A 20481-nucleotide genomic window follows, 5' to 3' on the forward strand; every position below is an offset into this window, starting at 1 on the left:
GAAGATAAGGACTAATTGCTATTATATCTCCACAGTCCACTGGATGATGTTCAAAAATATTTATAAATGAATGAATAAATAAATGACATCAATGATCTTACCTGGTACTTAAGACACTGGTCTTTTATATCAGAAGATGAAGTCACAGAACTATCTAAAGAGGAAGAACTGTCTCCTCCAGGTTTCAGTTGGCAGCATTTCCCAAAGACTTTAACTTGAGCATCACTGCAGAGTTTCTGAAATACAGATATTTCCATTCATGTTTTAACAGATTTTTAACCATATACAAATTTCATCAAAGTATAAAAACCTTTGGAAAAACCAAGAATGAAACAACTCAAAATAATACAACATTAATATGGCTATTTGCATTTTGCTATATTTTCTCCAGTACTATTTTCTATTCTTTGTCTCATAACTATAATAAAATTTGTGGGGCTTGTATTTCTGGCCAACATTATTATATCCTGAGAATTTTCTAGATTACCATGGTCTATACGATGTTCATTAATACCGATGTAATAATATATTGCAGTAGTTTTCAAATTATTTGGTCTCAAAATCCCTTTATGGGCCAGGCTTGGTGGCTCACACCTGTAATTCCAGCACTTTGGGAAGCTGAGGCAGGCGGATCACTTGAGACCAGGAGTTCAAGACCAGCCCGACCAACAGGGAGAAACCCTGTCTCTACTAAAAAGACAAAAATTAGCTGGGCATGGTGGCACATGCCTGTAATCCCAGCTACTTGGGAGGATGAGGCACAAGAATCTTTTGAACCTGGGAAGTGAAGGTTGCAGTGAGCTGAGATCACACCACTGCACTCCAGCCTGGGTGACAGAGTGAGACTCTGTCTCTCAAAAAAAAAAAAGCAAACAAACAAAACAACCCTTAATATTCTTACAAGTTATCGAGGATCCCAAGAGTCTTTTGTGTACATGGGTTATATTTATCAATATTTTCCCATATTAGAAATTAAAACTGAGGCCATGTAAAAAATACTTATTGATTCATTTAAATATAACAATAAACCCAAGTTGACGTAAGTAACACTGTTATAAAAAATAACCTATTTTTCTGGGGAGAAACGGAGGGATGAAAGGATAAATGCAAATCAGACTTTCAGATTTAACTATACATAAATACATATGTTTATTCTTTCAAAATGAGAATATAGTAATGTAATAAATAAAATTTTAATGAGAGAATGAACTTAGGACCACATGGTTGTGCAGTCTAGTGTGGAAGAAAAATGTATTTCTTTTTTTTAATTCCTCTTTCTCTTTTTCCTCCCCAACAGCTTCTCTACATCTTTCACTGCCCAGAACTACCAAAGTTACAATCCACCAACATCTGTGATATTCCTAAAAGTATTCCAGTGCTTTATCACAGTTACCAGTATGTCCATTCTTTCATTTAACAAACCTCAGGTAGGTTTTTAGAACAAATAATCTGACTAAAGTCACATTTACTGAAGACTGATTGTTTTCTAGTTACCCACATCATCAAAGGCATTGTTAAAAATTACATGTAGTAGTCTCCAGTTATCTCTAACCAAAAATTTAAAGTAAAAAGAATAAAAGCTTTAGAACTAGATATGAGTTCAACATGAGGTCCTTGCCCATGCCTATGTCCTGAATGGTATTGCATAGGTTTTCTTCTAGGGTTTTTATGGTTTTAGGTCTAACGTTTAAGTCTTTAATCCATCTTGAATTAATTTTTGTATAAGGTATAAGAAAGGGATCCAGTTTCAGCTTTCTACATACGGCTAGCCAGTTTTCCCAGCACCATTTGTTAAACAGGGAATCCTTTCCCCATGGCTTGTTTTTGTCAGGTTTGTCAAAGATCAGATAGTTGTTGATGTGTGGTATTATTTCTGAGGGCTCTGTTCTGTTCCATTGGTCTATATCTCTGTTTTGGTACCAGTACCATGCTGTTTTGGTTACTGTAGCCTGGTAGTATAGTTTGAAGTCAGGTAGCATGATGCCTCCAGCTTTGTTCTTTTGGCTTAGGATTGACTTGGCGATGTGGGCTCTTTTCTGGTTCCATATGAACTTTAAAGTAGCTTTTTCCAATTCTGTGAAGAAAGTCATTGGTAGCTTGATGGGGATGGCATTGAATCTATAAATTACCTTGGGCAGTATGGCCATTTTCATGATATTGATTCTTCCTATCCATGAGCATGGAATGTTCTTCCACTTGTTTGTGTCCTCTTTTATTTCGTTGAGCAGTGGTTTGTAGTTCTCCTTGAAGAGGTCCTTCACATCCCCTGTAACTTGGATTCCTAGGTATTTTATTCTCTTTGAAGCAATTGTGAATGGCAGTTCACTCATGATTTGGCTCTCTGTTTGTCTGTTATTGGTGTATAAGAATGCTAGTGATTTTTGCACATTGATTTTGTATCCTGAGACTTTGCTGAAGTTGCTTATCAGCTTAAGGAGATTTTGGGCTGAGACAATGGGGTTTTCTAGATATACAATCATGTCATCTGCAAACAGGAACAATTTGACTTCCTCTTTTCCTAACTGAATACCCTTTATTTCTTTCTCCTGCCTGATTGCCCTGGCCAGAACTTCCAACACTATGTTGAATAGGAGTGGTGAGAGGGCATCCCTGTCTTGTGCCAGTTTTCAAAGGGAATGCTTCCAGTTTTTGTCCATTCAGTATGATATTGGCTGTGGGTTTGTCATATATAGCTCTTATTATTTTGAGATATGTCCCATCAGTACCTAATTTATTGAGAGTTTTTAGCATGAAGGGCTGTTGAATTTTGTCGAAGGTCTTTTCTGCATCTATTCAGATAATTATGTGGTTTTTGTCTTTGGTTCTGTTTATATGCTGGATTATGTTTATTGATTTGTGTATGTTAAACCAGCCTTGCATCCCAGGGATGAAGCTCACTTGATCATGGTGGATAAGCTTTTTGACGTGCTGCTGGATTTGGTTTGCCAGTATTTTACTGAGGATTTCTGCATCGATGTTTATCAGGGATATTGGTCTAAAATTCTCTTTTTTTGTTGTGTCTCTGCCAGCCTTTGGTATCAGGCCTCATAAAATGAGTTAGGGAGGATTCCCTCTTTTTCTATTGATTGGAATAGTTTCAGAACGAATGGTACCAGCTCCTCCTTGTACCTCTGGTAGAATTCAGCTGTGAATCCACCTGGTCCTGGACTTTTTTTGGTTGGTAAGCTATTAATTATTGCCTCAATTTCAGAGCCTGTTACTGGTCTATTCAGAGATTCAACTTCTTCCTGGTTTAGTCTTGGGAGGGTATATGTGTCCAGGAATTTATCCATTTCTTCTAGATTTTCTAGTTTATTTGCGTAGAGGTGTTTATAGTATTCTCTGATGGTAGTCTGTATTTCTGTGGGATCGGTGGTGATATCCCCTTTATCATTTTTTATTACGTCTATTTGGTTCTTCTCTCTTTTCTTATTAGTCTTGCTAGCGGTCTATCAATTTTGTTGATCTTTTCAAAAAACCAACTCTTGGATTCATGGATTTTTTTGAAGGGTTTTTTGTGTCTCTATCTCCTTCAGTTCTGCTCTGATCTTAGTTATTTCTTGCCTTCTGCTAGCTTTTGAATGTGTTTGCTCTTGCTTCTCTAGTTCTTTTAATCATGTCTACATCACCAAAAGCAATGGCAACAAAAGCCAAAATTGACAAATGGGATCTAATTAAACTAAAGAGCTTCTGCACAGCAAAAGAAACTACCATCAGAGTGAACAGGCAACCTACAGAATGGGGTAAAATTTTTGCAATCTACTCATCTGACAAAGGGCTAATATCCAGAATCTACAAAGAACTCAAACAAATTTACAAGAAAAAAAACAAACAACCCCATCAAAAAGTAGGCGAAGGATATGAACAGACACTTCTCAAAAGAACACATTTATGCAGCCAACAGACACATGAAAAAATGCTCATCATCACCAGCCATCAGAGAAATGCAAATCAAAACCACAATGAGATATCATCTCACACCAGTTAGAATGGTGATCATTAAAATGTCAGGAAACAACAGGTGCTGGAGAGGATGTGGAGAAATAGGAATGCTTTTACACTGTTGGTGGGACTGTAAACTAGTTCAACCATTGTGGAAGACGGTGTGGCGATTTCTCAGGGATCTAGAACTAAAAATACCATTTGACCTAGCAATCCCATTACTGGGTATATACCCAAAGGAATATAAATCATGCTGCTATAAAGACACATGCACACGTATGTTTATTGCAAAGACTTGGAACCAACCCAAATGTCCAACAATGATAGACTGGATTAAGAAAATGTGGCACATATACACCATGGAATACTATGCAGCCATAAAAAAGGATGAGTTCATGTCCTTCGTAGGGACATGGATGAAGCTGGAAACCATCATGCTCAGCAAATTATCGCAAGGACAAAAAACCAAACACTGTATGTTCTCACTCATAGGTAGGAACTGAACAATGAGAACACTTGGACACAGGAAGGGGAACATCACACACCAGGGACTGTTGTGGGGTGGGGGGAGGGGGAAGGGATAGCATTAGGAGACATACCTAATGTAAATGACGAGTTAATGGGTGCAGCACACCAACATGGTACATGTATACATATGTAACAAACCTGCACATTGTGCACATGTACCCTAGAACTTAAAGTATTATATATATATACATATACGTATATATATACGTATATATATATATTAAAAGAACTAGATGAGAGTTCAAAACCTGTATCCTTGAGCAAGTTAACTGACCTCTCTAAACCTTCATTTGTTATTTGTTTAATGGGAAGAAAAACCCTACCTAACAACACTTAAGGGAATGTGTGTGTGTGTGTGTGTGTGTGTGTATTTTATATATACACATATATAATACATATTATATATAATAGTTACAATATCCTAGCTATCTCCACAGACCTGGGACTACAGGCGTATGCCACCACATCCAGCTAATTTTACTTTTTGTAGAGATGAAGTCTCATTATGTTGCCCAGGCTGGTGTCAAACTCCTGGGCTAAACTAATCCTCCCACCTTGGCCTCCCAAAGTAATCCTTGGCTGGGATTACAGGTGTGAGCCACTGCATTCAACCTAGTTATAATTGTTATTAGAAAACAGTTAACATGAGGGGCTAACATAATTGAAGTCAGGGACTTCACTAGGTATTTCCATGTATGTTTCAACACTTGATAAAAATATGGGTATTTTTACTATTGGCATCCTTTGCCACATCTTAATAACCTTCTTACTTACTGATCACCAACAAAATGCCAGGCCTTAATGTACATTTTCTGCAATACTAAGCATGGTAGGTATTATCAATGCTATTTCACAGATGAGAACGTGAAGCTCAAACAGGTTAAATAACTTCACCAAGGTTACAAGAGCTAGTAAATCTGTTATCTACTTATAGACAAAACCCAGTTGGCTTGACTTATCCACTATCACAAACCGCCATTTCATCAGTCAACAAAAGTATTTAAGTACTACGTGTTCTAAGCCAGAGGGTGGCTGCAGACCAGTACCAGTCCATGGCCTGTTAGGAACCGGACCACATGGCAGGAGGTGAGCAGGGGGCAAGTGAGCATTACCGCCTGCACTCCACCTCCTGTCACATCAGCCTCAGCATTAGATCCTCATAGGAGTTTGAATCTTATTGTGAACTGTGCATGCGAGAGATCTATCTCTAAAGAGATACAACAAATAAACGCAATGCAAGATTCTCAACTGGATCCTTTTGTTCTGTAGGATGTTATTTTGACAACTTGTCAAGTTTTAATGGAATCTGAGGATTATTTGGCTATAATATATCAATGATTTCCTGAATTTTTGCTGTATTGTGGTTACGTAGAAGAATGTTCATGTTTTTAGGAAATACACATTGACGTATTCAAAGTTGATGGGATATCAAGTAGGCAGTTTACTCTTATTCAGTTCAGAAAAGCAAAAGTTCTTTGTAGTGAACTTGCAACTTATTTGTGATTGTTTCAAAAAGTTAATAAAAATTATAACTTAGTTATAGAAAGCCAGTTGTATTTTTCAGTAATGTTTATAACTTTTTTGCATAATTTGAAGGTATTTGTTTTTGTGGGCTAGACATAAAGTACAGCATCACTTCTCTGAGATAACAAAGTAAAATAATAAGAAATTGAACCCTTTTTCCTACAACTCCTGCTTATAGAAGTCCTGTGCTTACATGAGGGATTGTTGTTGACTGCGCCTTGTCCCCTCATTACAGGACCATCTGCCACTGTAGTTGTTGCTGTTTGATTTCAGAAAAGCCACGACTTTAGGATGGGAGGGAGTAGAGAAACAACAGCTGAGGAGCTGATGGGAGAATAGTATGTGTGTGTATGTGCATCCTTTTGTACACACTTTTAGGCGTGTTTTTATGCTTTAGTCCTGGAACTGAAGTATGTCCCTTTTCTTCCTCTAGCAAACTTTTGTTTCAGAGATTGGACATGCAAGGTTACCTCAGCCTGGAATGTCTTTCCAGCTCTCTCAAGTGCTTCCTCTTTCACCTTAACTCTTACACATTTTTTCCCTCATAGTCTAAGCTTAAAATATCACTTTCTTGATCTCCCTAGACTAAATGAAGTCCTTTCATGGCAATTCACTTAAACATTGTCATCCTTTAACCTCTTCATCTATAAATTGGAATAATAATGGTAGTACTCTTCTGTTTTACACATATTTACTCTTTACATGTAAAGGTAGTTAAGTGCTAACGTGAGTTAGCTGCTGCTATCATTATTACTTTTATTAGACATACTTGGAATACACATTTCATTACACATATTTGTGTAATTATCTGTTAAATGTCTCTTTCTCCTGTTAGATTGTTAGTTCCATAAGGAAAAGGACTATGTCTTTTTTTATTCACTTGTATTCCCTAGTGCTTAACAGCGGTTGCCAACCTTTTTGGCACCAGGCACCAGTTTCGTGCAAGACAATTTTTCTGCAGACTGGGGCAGGGTAGTGGGGATATGGTTTCAGAATGAAACTGTTCCACCTCAGATCAGCAGGCATTAGTTTTTGTCATTAGAAAAGGAAAGACCTGAAATCTCAGTATAGGTTTTTTTGCTTTTTTTTTTTAAGAGATGAGTTCTCACCATATTGCCCAGGCTGGCCTCAAATTCCTGAGCTCAAGCGATCCTCCCACCTCACCATGTCCAGCTTCAGTATAGTTTTGATTTTCATTTTCTTAATTATGGATAAGGGAGAGGATCTTATAAACATACGATTTTATTAAATGCGTCATAGCAATTTGTATATCAACGCTCTGCTCTTGTCCTTCACTCAATTATCTACTGAGTGGTTCTTGATTTCTAGGAACTCTTTATATTAACACTTGGCATATTAAATTGTCAAAGTGTTTTCTCAGGTTGCCATTTGTCTTTTAACTTTCCTTATGGTGTTGTTTTCTGTTTTATCATGCAAGTTTTTAAAAAAATGGCTGTCAAATTTGTCAATCTTTTACTTTATGGCTTCTGAATTTTAACTCATAGCTAGAAATATCTTTGCTTGAGACAGAGTTTCACTCTGTTGCCCAGGCTGGAGTGCAGTGGCATGATTGCAATCTTGGCTCACTGTAGCCACTGCCTCCTGGGATCAAGCAATTCTCGTGTCTCAGCCTCCCTAGTAGATGAAACCACAGGCATGTGTCACCACACCCGGCTAATTTTTGTACTTTTTTTTAGTAGAGACGGGGTTTCACCATGTTCGCCAGGCTGGTCTTGAACTCCTGACCTCATGTGATCCACCCTCCTCAGGCTTTCAGCCTCCCAAAGTGTGGGATTACAGGCATGAGCCACTGCATCTGGCCTTTTTTTTTTTTTTTTTTTTTTGGCCGGTGGGGAGAGGGTCTTGCTTTGTCACTTAGGCTAGAGTGCAGCGGCGTGATCCTGGCTCATTGCAACCTCCACTTCCTGGGCTCAAGTGATTCTTCTGCCTCAGTCTCCCAGTAGCTGGGACTACAGACACTCAGCACCACACCCAGCTAATTTTTATGTTTTCTGTAGAGATGGGGTCTTCCTATGTTGGCCAGACTGGTCTCAAACACCTGGCCTCAAGTGATTCATCCATCTTGGCCTCCCAAAGTGCTGGGTTTACAAGCGTGAGCCACTGCACCCAGCCTAGAAATACCTTTTCCACTCCACAGATATATAGGAACTCCCTCATTTTTTCTTTTGTAATGTTATACTTTTATATTTTTGTATTTAAATGTTTGATATACTTGGTTTCATCCTGATGTACACCGTAAGATATGAATCCAAATTAAGGCTAGGCACAGTGACTCATGCTTGAGCCCAAGAGTTTGAGACCAGCCTGGATAAAACAGCAAGACGCCATCTCTAAAATAATAATAATAGTAAGTAGTAACAGTATGAGTCTAAATTAATCTTTCTTCCACATGGCTATCTAATTATCTCAACACCATTTAAGATGATGCCTTAATCATATGCCAAAATTCCTGTATGTATTTGGATGTATTTCTGATCCTCTATTTTGTTCCATTAGTCTATTGCCTATTTATGTGTCAATAACACACTGTTTGGCCAGGCGTGGTGGCTCACGCCTGTAATCCCAGCACTTTGGGAGGCCGAGGTGGGTGGATCACGAGGTCAGGAGATGCAGACCACCCTGGCTAACACAGTGAAACCCCGTCTCTACTAAAAATACAAAAAATTAGCTGGGCGTGGTGGCCGGCACCTGTAGTCCCAGCTACTCGGGAGGCTGAGGCAGGAGAATGGAGTGAACCCAGGAGGTGGAGCTTGTAGTGAGCCAAGATTGCACCGCTGCACTCCAGCCTGGGTGACAGAGCGAGACTCCGTCTCAAAAAAAAAAAAACATTGTTTTAGATACTGAGACTGTGCAGTGTATTTTCAAATGTGACAGGACTGGCTCATCCTCACTGCCCTTCTTTTTCAGAGTTTTCCAAACAACCATTGCTAATTTTTTTCCATTTGAACTTTAGAATCCACTATTTAGTTCTAGACACTACCCCCACCCCAAACACACAAAAATAAGGATAACATTGTTTCTGTGATAGCATTATTTTACAAAGCACTTTGGACAACTTTATAACATTGACTACTGCCATAGAATATGTTTTGCCTTTCCATTTGTTAAGGTACGTTTTTATGTCCCTTAAGAAGACTTTTAAAGTTCTAAACTTACAGATTTTGTTAAGTTTATGCATAGGCAACTTTGTCATTTTAATTTCTATTTTAAATGAATGTTTCACTTTTATGTGTTCAAACTGGAAGCTATTTGCATATATTGAGCTTACTGATTTCTGTATATTAACCTAAATCCAATTATCTAATCAAATCCTATGTGCAAATTTGATATCATAAATAAGACTCAACTATTCAGTTAGCATTGTATGATGCTTCAGAGTGTTTCTCATATCTTAAAATCTGTAATCATCTTTCCAAAGTTCTCTGAATTTACTGATGTACAACTTTATCCTTGTTTACAATCAGTGAAAGCTGATACATGTGAATGGTCATATAACCTAACTGGGAACTCATGAAATAGCATTGCACTGTTGTTGACATAAAAACAATGTCTAGGATAAGGATGACAGCATGATAAAATCACAATGGATCCATTTGGCTATGTTAGTGTTCATATCGAAACCACACCTGAATATTTTTTTCTACCATGGAAAGGTTCTTCTGTCAGAAGTGTTGAACCAGAGCAACTCCATCTTGAATAGGGGCTGGATAAAATAAGGCTCAGACCGACTGGGCTGCATTCCCAGACGGTTAAAGCATTCTAAGTCACAGGAGGAGATAGGAGGTTGGCACAAGATATAGGTCATAAAAACCTTGATGATGAAAAAGGCTACAGTAAAGAAGCTGGCTAAAATGCACCAAAACCAAGATGGCGACGAGAGTGACCTCTGGTCATCCTCACTACTACACTCCCACCAGCTCCATGACAGTTTACAAATGCCACTGGAAACATCAGTAAATTACAGTATATGGTGTAAAAAAATGGGAGTCTTGAATAATCCACCCCTTGTTTAGCATACAATCAAGAAATAACCATAAAAACCCACAATCATCAGGCCTCGGGGCTGGTCTGCCTATGGAGTTGCCATTCTCTATTCCTTTACTTTCTTAATAAACTTGCTTTCACTTTACGGATTTGCCCTGAATTCTTTCTTGCTCAAGATCCAAGAACCCTCTCTTGGGGTCTGGATCCGGACCCCTTTCCAGTAACACTTCTTTAAGATCACTACACATATTCACTTTAATTGGGTTTTATAGTTCAACAGTCATTTTTCATAAAATATATAACAGATCTGAAAAAATGAGTTCTGAGAAAGCTATACACTGATTACCAATTTTATTTCAACTTACATAAGACACTATTTGAGCATGCAAAATACTTTGGTTTCTGAAACATAATCAAAGCATTTATGTAGTTCACTTTGTACAGAATTTAAAATGTAATAAAATACATAGCTTCCTAATTTTCTCCCAAAACCCATTAAATATACTCTACATACACCATGTTTGCTTTGCATGGAAATACAAAAATGATCTGCTTATGTTAATAAACTGTTATATTCTTCATTGACAATTCTTTGGTTCAACCAAACGCAGAAATGGATCAATATTCCACTGTGAAATATTGCCTTCTCTCACACTCCAGATAAAAGGTACTCAAAGTGAATCATGACCATCTATAATCTTTACAAGGAAAACTGCCATGTGTCTTACACATTTAAAAGGACTTCAGTAAGTATTTTTACAACGACTATTTTTTAATGCTGAAATAGCTTCAAAGTAAACAATCAATAGGATTTTGGTTTAATTAAATACACTCAAACATATTGGGTGAGCCCAAATATTACTATCTTCTACTCCTACTTGGCAATTTTCAAATGACATTTTTCAAAAATTCAGATTCAGGTTGATAACAAACTGTCCCAAGTAGCGTGAAGAGGGAGGACTGCTTGATCCCAGGAATTCAAGTCCAGCCTGGGCAACATAGCAGGACAGACAGATGCTGTTTCCAAATGAGAAAATGTTTTAATTTCTTTTTTGATAAAAGGAACAGAGTAAAACAATTTTGCAAGCCTCACATTCTAAAGCTTGACTTTCTGTTTATAACTCATGGCGACATTATGTTCTAATTTTTTTAAAAAGAATGTTTTCAATAAAAGTTTTGGTAAATACGCCGGGCAAAGTGGCTCTCGCTGGTAATCCCAGCACTTTATGAGGCCAAAGCAGGCGGATCGCTTGAGCCCAGAAGTTCGAGACCAGTCTGGCCAACATGGCGAAACCCCATTTCTACTAAAAATATAAAAATTACCCAGGCGTGGTAGTGCACACCTGTAATCCCAGCTACTCGCAAGGCTGAGGCACGAGAATTGCTTGAGCCTGGAGGCAGAGGTTTCAGTGAGCTCAGATTGTGCCACTGCACTCCAGCCTGGGCAAGAGAGTGAGACCCTGTCTCAAGAAAACAAACAAACAACAAAAAACCCTGCCTCAAAAAAGAAAAAGCTTTGGTATATTAAATGGTCAAAATAATATTTATAGTCCTTATTCTCTCTTGTAAATTGTTTTAAACTAAGAAAAGTGTTTTAAAACTAAGAAAGAAGAACATGAGAAGTTACTTCAACATTTACCATAGCAAAATAGAATATTGTACAAATACAGCAAAGCTGAATAATTTACTTACATCCAGCAAACTGCTAATGCTTAAACATAATGTCTTTATTATGTATGAACCCAAATTATAATGTAGAAAGTTTTAAAAAATTTACAGCACAATGTTCTTCTTTCCATATATAGAATCCAGGACAAACAATGAGTATTTCAATATGTACAGCAGTGTTCAAAAGGAAGACATAAAATCTTCAGGAGAGTATTTATAGGATTTTGAAAATAAACTTCCTAACAGTAATTACAATTGATCAAAATATGTCCTGAGTACTTACCACATGTAAGGCAATGTGCAGTGAAGGAAATAAAGGTGAGTAACAGGACAATTTTTTACTTTAAGATTTTTTTCCCAGTCTAGTAACAAATACACATACAAATACAGCTATGATATAGAAGGCTATGAATATGAGTAAATAACTATGAGAATTCTGATGGAGGAGAATATAAATCTACCTAGAGAAAACCAGAAAGGATTCATAAAGCTGTGATAAAATAAACCCTGAAGAAGGATAAATTTTCAATTAAGGGAGACAGTATATAGGATAAAGGCATAATAAAATAAATGAGACTGGAAGTAGTCAACAATGTTTGATTTCTAGACACTGATGAGTTTCTAGAAAAGTTTTACAATAAAAAGAAGAGTAGGTTTATAGGCAAATTTCAGAAAGTTGAGTAATAACTGGATAGTTTGAGAAGAGAGTCAATGTATTACTACTGAGACACCGAGAGACAGAGAAGACCAAGGAGAGACCAAAAGATAGAGAGACTGAGAAGAGACACTCTAGAGAGCCTGAGTAATAGAGAGACAAAGGGAAAATGAGAGACACCAACAGACACCAAGAAAGATGACTGAGAGGGACAAAGAGGCCAGGGATGGGAAAAGACAGAGAAGGACACTGTTATGGACTGAATGCATGTGTCTCCTCAAAATTCATATGTCATCCTAACCCACCATGCGACATTAGGAGGTGGGGACTTTAGGAGGTGATTAGGTCATAAGAACGAAGTCCTCATGAATGGGGCTGGTGTCCTTATAAAAAGGACTGTGAAGAGTTCTCTTGCCTTCTTTCCACCATGTAAAGGGTAGAGTGAGAAGTCAGCAGTCTGCAACCCAGAAGAGAGCCCTCACAAAAAACCCAAATATGCCGGGAGAAACAAAAGTTTCTTGTTTAAGGCACCCAGTCTACAGTATTTTGTTATAGTAGCCTGAACTAGACAAACACAAACCTGAAGGAAAAAGTAAAGAAAAATTATTTTAGAGGCTTTGTGAATATTTCCAAGCAAAAAGAAAAGCTGAGAGGGAAGAAGGAATACATCAGCAGGAGAGAAATTAATGAGACTAATGAAGCATCGTCCCAGAAAAGGTATGCAGGGAGAGTTCAAAAAACAGCATGAGTGGATTCTTACAGGGCTGTTTAACATAAAAAAGAAAAGCTGAACAAACACACAATGAATAGCATTAATCAAAATTAAGAGTAAACGAGAGGTCATATGCTGAAATTCAATAGGATACTATCAAATACAAAAAAAAAAAAACCTTCAATAAATGTTTGCTGAAAAAGTAATCAAAAATAATCGAGATAATTTAAAAAAAAAACAGCCTCAGCCAAGTTCTGCTAAGCTGTTGTTAGCAGTCTAAATAAAGAAGACATGCTTATCACATTTGTAGTTAGCCTTGGATTTCAACTGTCTGCTTGACCATCTCCAATTCTATGACTCTTAAGCATCAAACCACTCCTCAACTATTCAAATCAAAATGTTAGATTCACCAAACATTTCCTTCTCCCTCAGCCCCAATATCCAGTCATTTCCTTCTCCCTCAGCCTCAATTATCCAGTTTGATAATACTGGAATTACCAAAATATTCAACATTAAAAGTCAACCAAATCAATAATGATGCTCACCGATACTGATATGTCCTCATTTTTTCTCTTAACACTGGAGTCAAACAAAACATTTCTCCCTCGTCTTTCACAGTCTTGATATACAATCAGTCGAATCTGGCTTGGATCAAACTCTGGTAAAGGCCAACTTGAAAGAAAAGTAAAGATCCATTAGAGTTACATTAATAAATATTCCATATACATTATTAGAAATAAATCTATATAATAAAGCCCAAAATTATCTTATTGTTAAATAATATATATATCTTTTTATAAAATATAACCAGTTCATGGCTGAAAACTTTAAAGTAAAAATAAAGGCAAAACAAAATTATTTTTATTTAAAAATAATAGTGGTAACTATCAGTATATATAAAATATAGTTACCTCATATGATTTTTGAAAGCATTAACTTAATAAATATACATAAGTATATTTAACATAATGAAAATATGTACTGATTTCATGTCATGGACCAAGATGACATAATAAGGTTAACCCATATTTTTAAGTAGTTTTGTTACTATTTCTCCAATATGGAAATGTGAAAAATGAAATGGTTTTCAGTTTAAATAATAGCAAAGGACTTACAAAACAAAAAAGAAGCAAATAAAAAAAAAAGTGGAAAGCAATCAAGTATAGTGAAAATTCTCATATGCTGCTGGTATGAATATAAACTGGCACAACTCCTGGGTGTGGTGGCTCACACCTGTAATCCCAGGACGTTGGGAGTTCAAGGTAGGAGGATCACTTGAACCCAGGAGTTCAAGACCAACCTGGACAACATAGTGAGACTCTGTCTCTACAAAAAGTCAAAAAAATTAGCCGGGCATGGCAGCACACATCTGTAGTCCCAGCTACTTAAGAGGTTGCAGTGGGAGGATCGCTTCAGCCTGGAAGGTCAGGGCTATAGCAAGCTGTGATCATGCCACTGTACTCCACCCTGGGTGACAGAACGAGACCCTGTCTCAAAAAATAAAAATAAAAAATAAATAAATTGGCACAATCTCTTTAGAAAACAGTTTTTTTTAATATATATATATACATACACTAAAACAAATCCCAGTAAAAATGAAGTTGATCCCAGCAATTCCACTTCAGAAAAATTTATCACAATGAATGAATTTCAGCTATAGGCAAAAATGGAGAGACCACAAGCAAAAGAAGTCAGACAATGACTCACCCACACACAGATAGCTACTGTATTTTTCCACTTACATAGAGGTTAAAAACATGCAACGTTTGTCTAGGGGTTCATACTTAGTTTTTAAAATATAAAGAAAACAATGTAAGTAATGACCTCCAGAGTCTGGAGAGTAATTACTTCTAGGAGTAAGGTGGAGGGAAAAGTGTAACCAGAAAAGGGACATAACAGGTGAACTGGCGCAATTACTATGTTCTCTGTTTTGACCAGATAGTGCTGACATGGATCTTTACTTTACAGTATGTATTTAAACAGTACATCACATTTGTTTTATGTACTTCTACATATCCATTACATTCCACAATTTAAAAGATTAATGGGGTGGGTGAAGTAGAGAAGAAGGAAAAGAGAAAACAGAAGAAGGAAAAGAGAAAACAAACCGAATGACAAATATCTGGTGAACTGAACACAATACAAATGACAGGACAGCTGTGAAGAAATGGGAGAACTGACATGCCAGGAGCTATTTCTCATTAGTTACAATGGGCTATTTATTTTTTATAATTTCAACTTTTAAATTCAGGGGGTACATGTCCAAGTTACATGCATATGTCTCACGATGCTGAGGTTTGGGGTACAATTGATGCTGTCACCCAGAGAGTGAGCACAGAACCCAACTATTAAGTTTTTCAACTCTTGCCCCCTCCCTCCTGCCTTGCTCTACTAGTCCTCAGTGTCTACTGTTGCCATCCTTATGTCCATGAGTATCCAATGTTTAGCTCCCACTTATAACTGAGAACATGCGGTATCTGATTTTCTGTTCCTGCATTAATTCACTCAGGATAACGGCCTCCAGCTGCCTTCATGTTGCTGCAAAAGACAGGATTTCATTCTTTTTTATGGCTGCATAGTATTCCATAGTACATACATACCACATTTTCTTTATCCAATCCACCACTGATGGGCCCCTAGGTTGATTCCATGTCTTTGCTATTGTGAACAATGCTGCAATGAACATACAAGTGCATGTGTCTTTTTGGTAGATTTGTTTTCTTTTGGATATATACTCAGTAATGTGATCGCTGAGTCAAATGGTAGTTCTCTTTCAAAGTTCTCTGACAAATCTTCAAACTGCTTTCCACAGTGGCTAAACTACTTTACATTCCCATCAATGGTGTGTAAGCATTCCCTTTTCACCATCTGTTATTTTTTGACTTTTTAATAATAGCCAATCTGATTGATGTGAGATGGTATCTCATTGTAGTTTTGATTTGTCTTTCTCTGATGATTAGTGATGATGAGCATTTTTTCATGTTTGTTGGCAGCTTGGATGTCTTTTTTTGAGAATTGTCTGTTCATATATTTTGCCCACTTTTTATTGGGGTTGTTTTTTGCTTGTTAAATTGTTTAAATTCCTTATAGATTCTGTATATCAGACTTTTGTCTGATGTACAGTTTGTGAATATTTTCTGCCATTGTGTGGGTTGTCCACCAGACACAATTCTTCACTTCCTTAAGAGAGCCTAACTCTGTCAACGTATGTGAAACTATGTATAACTGGCAACATCAAACATCTTCATCCCAAATTCTTGATAGAAAATATAATTTTGGTTTTCTTCTGTCTAATCTTTAGCAAATGTCTGTGTGCTAGTAAATGATAAAGACCTACCTAGACATCCAGGCTAAACCAGAGACTCCTCCTTAAACCACAATGACTTGCATCACACTCAACTGTTTCTACTAAATTGTGCTTTCATACCATGCAAAGGAAACTGTAAAGGAACAGACTGACAAAGGATGAAAATACGGAAAGGGGTCTCATGGAAACCAGTGAAAAAGAACATTTTAGAAAAGAAAAAGAAGTACCACAGCAGTCACTAAAAAGTATCCACTAGAGAAGCAAAAGTCATTGGTGACCATAGCAAGGACAGTTCTAAGGAATAAAGAGTACAGAGGTCAGATTCCAGGTGACTGAAGAGTGAGTAGGAGCAGAGAAAACAGACAACTGGTAAGAAAAAAAGAGAAAGAAAATGAATCCTCAAGTAGAGTGAGAGTGACAGATATTCTGCTATTAAAAAAATGACACATCTGAACATGTTTATATATATGCTGATGACAGAATCTGAGGTGGAGAAATACAAGGCCTCTGAGGAAGTAGAGAACAGGATATAGAGCACAAGTGAAAGCATTAGCTCAAAGAAAATAACTCTCACACTAGGACGGAAAGAAAAGAGATAAAGATGTACATGGGTGCAGAAAGATTTGTACATATGAAGGTAAGGTGCGGAGGGAATCCATATCTAAGAGACCCATTTTCTTTGTCAAGCAGGTGAAGGCAAGTAAGGGAAAGGTGGTAAGATGTGGGGATAGTAGAGAGTAAAAAAGAGAATAGCGGTTGTTGGGAAATAAAATACAGTCATACACCATATAACGTTTTGGTCAACAACAAACTGTATATATGATGGTGGTCTCATAAGATTATAATGCAGTTCAAAAACTCCTATTGCCTAGTGACACTGTAGCTGTCATCACATGGTAGCACAAAGTATTACTCACATGTCTGTGGTGATGCTCATGTAAACAAACCTACTGCACTTTCAGTCATATGAAGGTATTATGGATACAATTATGCAAAATATGCAATACTTGATAATAAAAGACTATGTTGGCCGGGTGCAGTGGCTCACACCTGTAATCCCAGCACTTTAGGAGACTGAGGTGGGCGGACCACAAGGTCAGGAGATTGAGACCATCCTGGCTAACATGGTAAAACTCTGTCTCTACTAAAAGTACAAAACAAAACTTAGCCAGGCGTGGTGGCATGCACCTGCAGTCCCAGCTACTCAGGAGGCTGAGGCAGGAGAATCACTTGAACCCAGGAAGCCGAGATTGCGCCACTGCACTCCAGCCTGGGCAACAGAGTGAGCCTCTGTCTCAAAAAAAAAAAAAGAAAAAAAAAAAAGACTATGTTACTAGTTTATGAATTTACTATACTTTTATCATTATTTTAAAGTGTACCCCTACTTATAAAAAAATTAACTGTAAAACAGCCTTAGCCAGATCCTTCAGGAGGTATTCCAGAAAAAGGCATTATTAGCATAAGAGATGACAGTTCCACGTGTGTTATTACCCCTAAAGACCTTACAGTGGGACAAGATGTGGAGATGGAAGATAGTGATACTGATAATCCTGACTCTATGTAGGCCTACATTAATGGTGTGTTTGTGTCTCAGTTTTTAACAAAAAGGTCAAAAAAATTTAACTGAAAAAAGCTTATAGAATAAGCACATAAAGAAAGAAAATATGTTTGTACAGCTGTACAATGTGTTAGTGTCCTAAGCAAAGTGTTACTACACAGTAGTTCAAAAGATTTTAAAATTAAAAAGTTAATACAGAAAAAACTTACAATAAGCTAAGGTTAATTTTATTATTGAAGAAAAACATTTTTAATAAATTTAATGTAGCCTAAGTATACAGTGCTTATTTATAAAACCTACAGTAGCGTACAACAATGTCCTAGGCTTTCACAGTCACTGACTACTCACTCACTGACTCACCCAGTAACTTCCAGTCTCGCAAAATCCATTCACAGTAAGTGCCCTATATAGGTGTACCACTTTTCCACTTTTTATCTTTTTTTTTTTTTTTGAGATGCAGTCTCAGTCTGTCGCCCAGGCTGGAGTGCAGTGATGCGATTTTGGCACACTGCAACCTCCGCTTCCCGGGTTCAAGTGATTCTCCTGCCTCAGCCTCCCCAGTTGCTGGGTTTACAGGTGTGTGCCATCATGCCTGGCTAATTTTTGTATTTTTAGTAGACGTGGTTCCACCATGTTGGCCAGGCTGGTCTCAAACTCCTGACCTCAGGTGATCCGCCTGCCTCGGCCTCCCAAAGTTCTGGGATTACAGGTGTGAGCCACTGGGCCTGGCCTACTTTTTATCTTTTATACCATATTTTTGCTGTACCTTTTCTATATTTGGATATGTTTAGATACACAAATACTTACCATTGTGTTACAACTCCCTACAGTGTTCAGCACAGCAATATGCTGTACAGTTTTGTAGCCCAAGAGCAATAGCCTATTATCATACAGCCTAAGTGTGTAGTAGACTATACCATCTAGTGTGTATAAGTACACTGTGTGATGTTTGCATAACAACAAAATTGCCTAACAATGCATTCCTCAGAACAGAGCCCCATCATTCACTGGTGCATGAGTGTATGTTGAATAGAAAACATAAGATTTCCAGGCAATGCTGTACATCTACATAACGTTGAAGACTATGAACTAGGACGATGAACTGGCTGCAAACTACAGTTAGGTGATTTTCTCCAGTAGGACCTCATGTGCTTGAATTTGGATCAGACCATGCCAAGGCAAGGGTTTTGACAGGTATATGGAACAAAAGAAAAGGAAGGCTATGGACATGGAGTAGAAGACTGACAAGAATACAGCTGAATTGATCTAAGCTAGTTAGGGAATGTAGTGATGGGACAAGGATAACAGAAGAAAATGGAGGCAGTACGGTCAAAGTGCTGAAAAAAACGCAAAGAAGGAGAGTGGGAGGCAGAGAGGACAAGGAATAGGAAGCTATAATCACACGGCAGGATCCTAGAGTTCAAGATATTAGAGTTAGAATAGTTCATTTAATCATTAAATACAGATATGTACCTACTATGTGCCAAGCAGTGGTTAGGGCAAGATAAAAAAGAACCTGCTCTGGAAGAAAGATACAACAGTAGCTAAGCAAAGAAATAAATTAACTTGATAACTTCAGGTAAGTCAATAGACTATGATAGAAAGCAGTAGTGAGAGAATGGTTTGGGTTGAGGGGAGGTATATTCTTTCTTTCTTTTTTTTTTTTTTTTTTTTTTTTAGACAGAGTCTCGTTCTGTCTCTCAGGCTGGGGTGCAGTAGCATGATCTCGGCTCACTGCAACTTCCGCCTCCTGAGCTTGAGAGATTCTTGTGCCCCAGCCTCCCAATTAACTGAGATTATAGGTATGTGCCACCACGCCCAGCTAATTTTTGTACTTTTAGTAGAGACATGGTTTTGCCATGTTGGCCAGGCTGGTCTCAAACTCCTGGCCTCAAGTAATCTGCTGGGATTACAGGCAGCACGAGCTACCACACCTGGCCAATATATTCATTTTTTAAAAGGTGCCTAATATGGACAAAATTTCCTGGAGAAAATGAAAAGTTGGGCTTCACTGGATATGTGGTCTTCTAATAGACCTTATATAAGCAGTGACGCCATTTCATTTGGCCAAACTCCTTTGGTCTCCCAGACACCCAAAGAATAAAATCCAAGTTCCTTTGCTTAGATGTAAAGCTCTTCATGGGCTGGCCCAGATCTGCCTTTCCAGACTCTTTTCATGTTACCCATAATTATCATCATACTGATCTTCTCAAAGGTGCCAAGATATATCAATTCCATGCCTTTGTACAAGCCATGTCTTCTACCTGAAATATTCTCATTCTCTCTGGCAAACTCTTATTTATTCTTAAAGATCTAGCTCTAAATGTCACCGACTCTAAAAAGTTATTCATTCCTCCAAGCAGAGTTAGCTCCTGACTTTTGGGATTACACTTTACCTTAGATTATAAATCTAATAGTATCTTCATCAGATTGTCCTGTAATTTATCTGTTCACATGCCTGTTTCTTCCACTAGAAAAAAAAGCTCCCTGAGGGAAGATCTTATTCATCTTTGAATCCCCAGTCCCAAGCTTGGTAAATGAGTAAAACTACATATCCCTAAGTAAATGTAATATCACAGGCA

The 20481-nt window shown here is 37.6% G+C and overlaps 1 protein-coding gene across 2 annotated transcripts in view; it reads right to left on the minus strand.

The window, feature by feature from the left end:
- Positions 1-20481, minus strand: part of FNIP1 (folliculin interacting protein 1) — a 159626-nt gene that overhangs the window by 88995 nt on the left and 50150 nt on the right. For both annotated transcript variants that reach the window (NM_001131596.2, XM_009240982.4), the window contains 2 exon segments: positions 102-236; positions 13580-13706. In NM_001131596.2, the coding sequence (NP_001125068.2) occupies positions 102-236; positions 13580-13706 (262 nt within the window).

This window comes from Pongo abelii, chromosome 4 (genome assembly GCF_028885655.2).
Source record: "Pongo abelii isolate AG06213 chromosome 4, NHGRI_mPonAbe1-v2.0_pri, whole genome shotgun sequence".
Lineage (NCBI taxonomy): Eukaryota > Metazoa > Chordata > Mammalia > Primates > Hominidae > Pongo > Pongo abelii.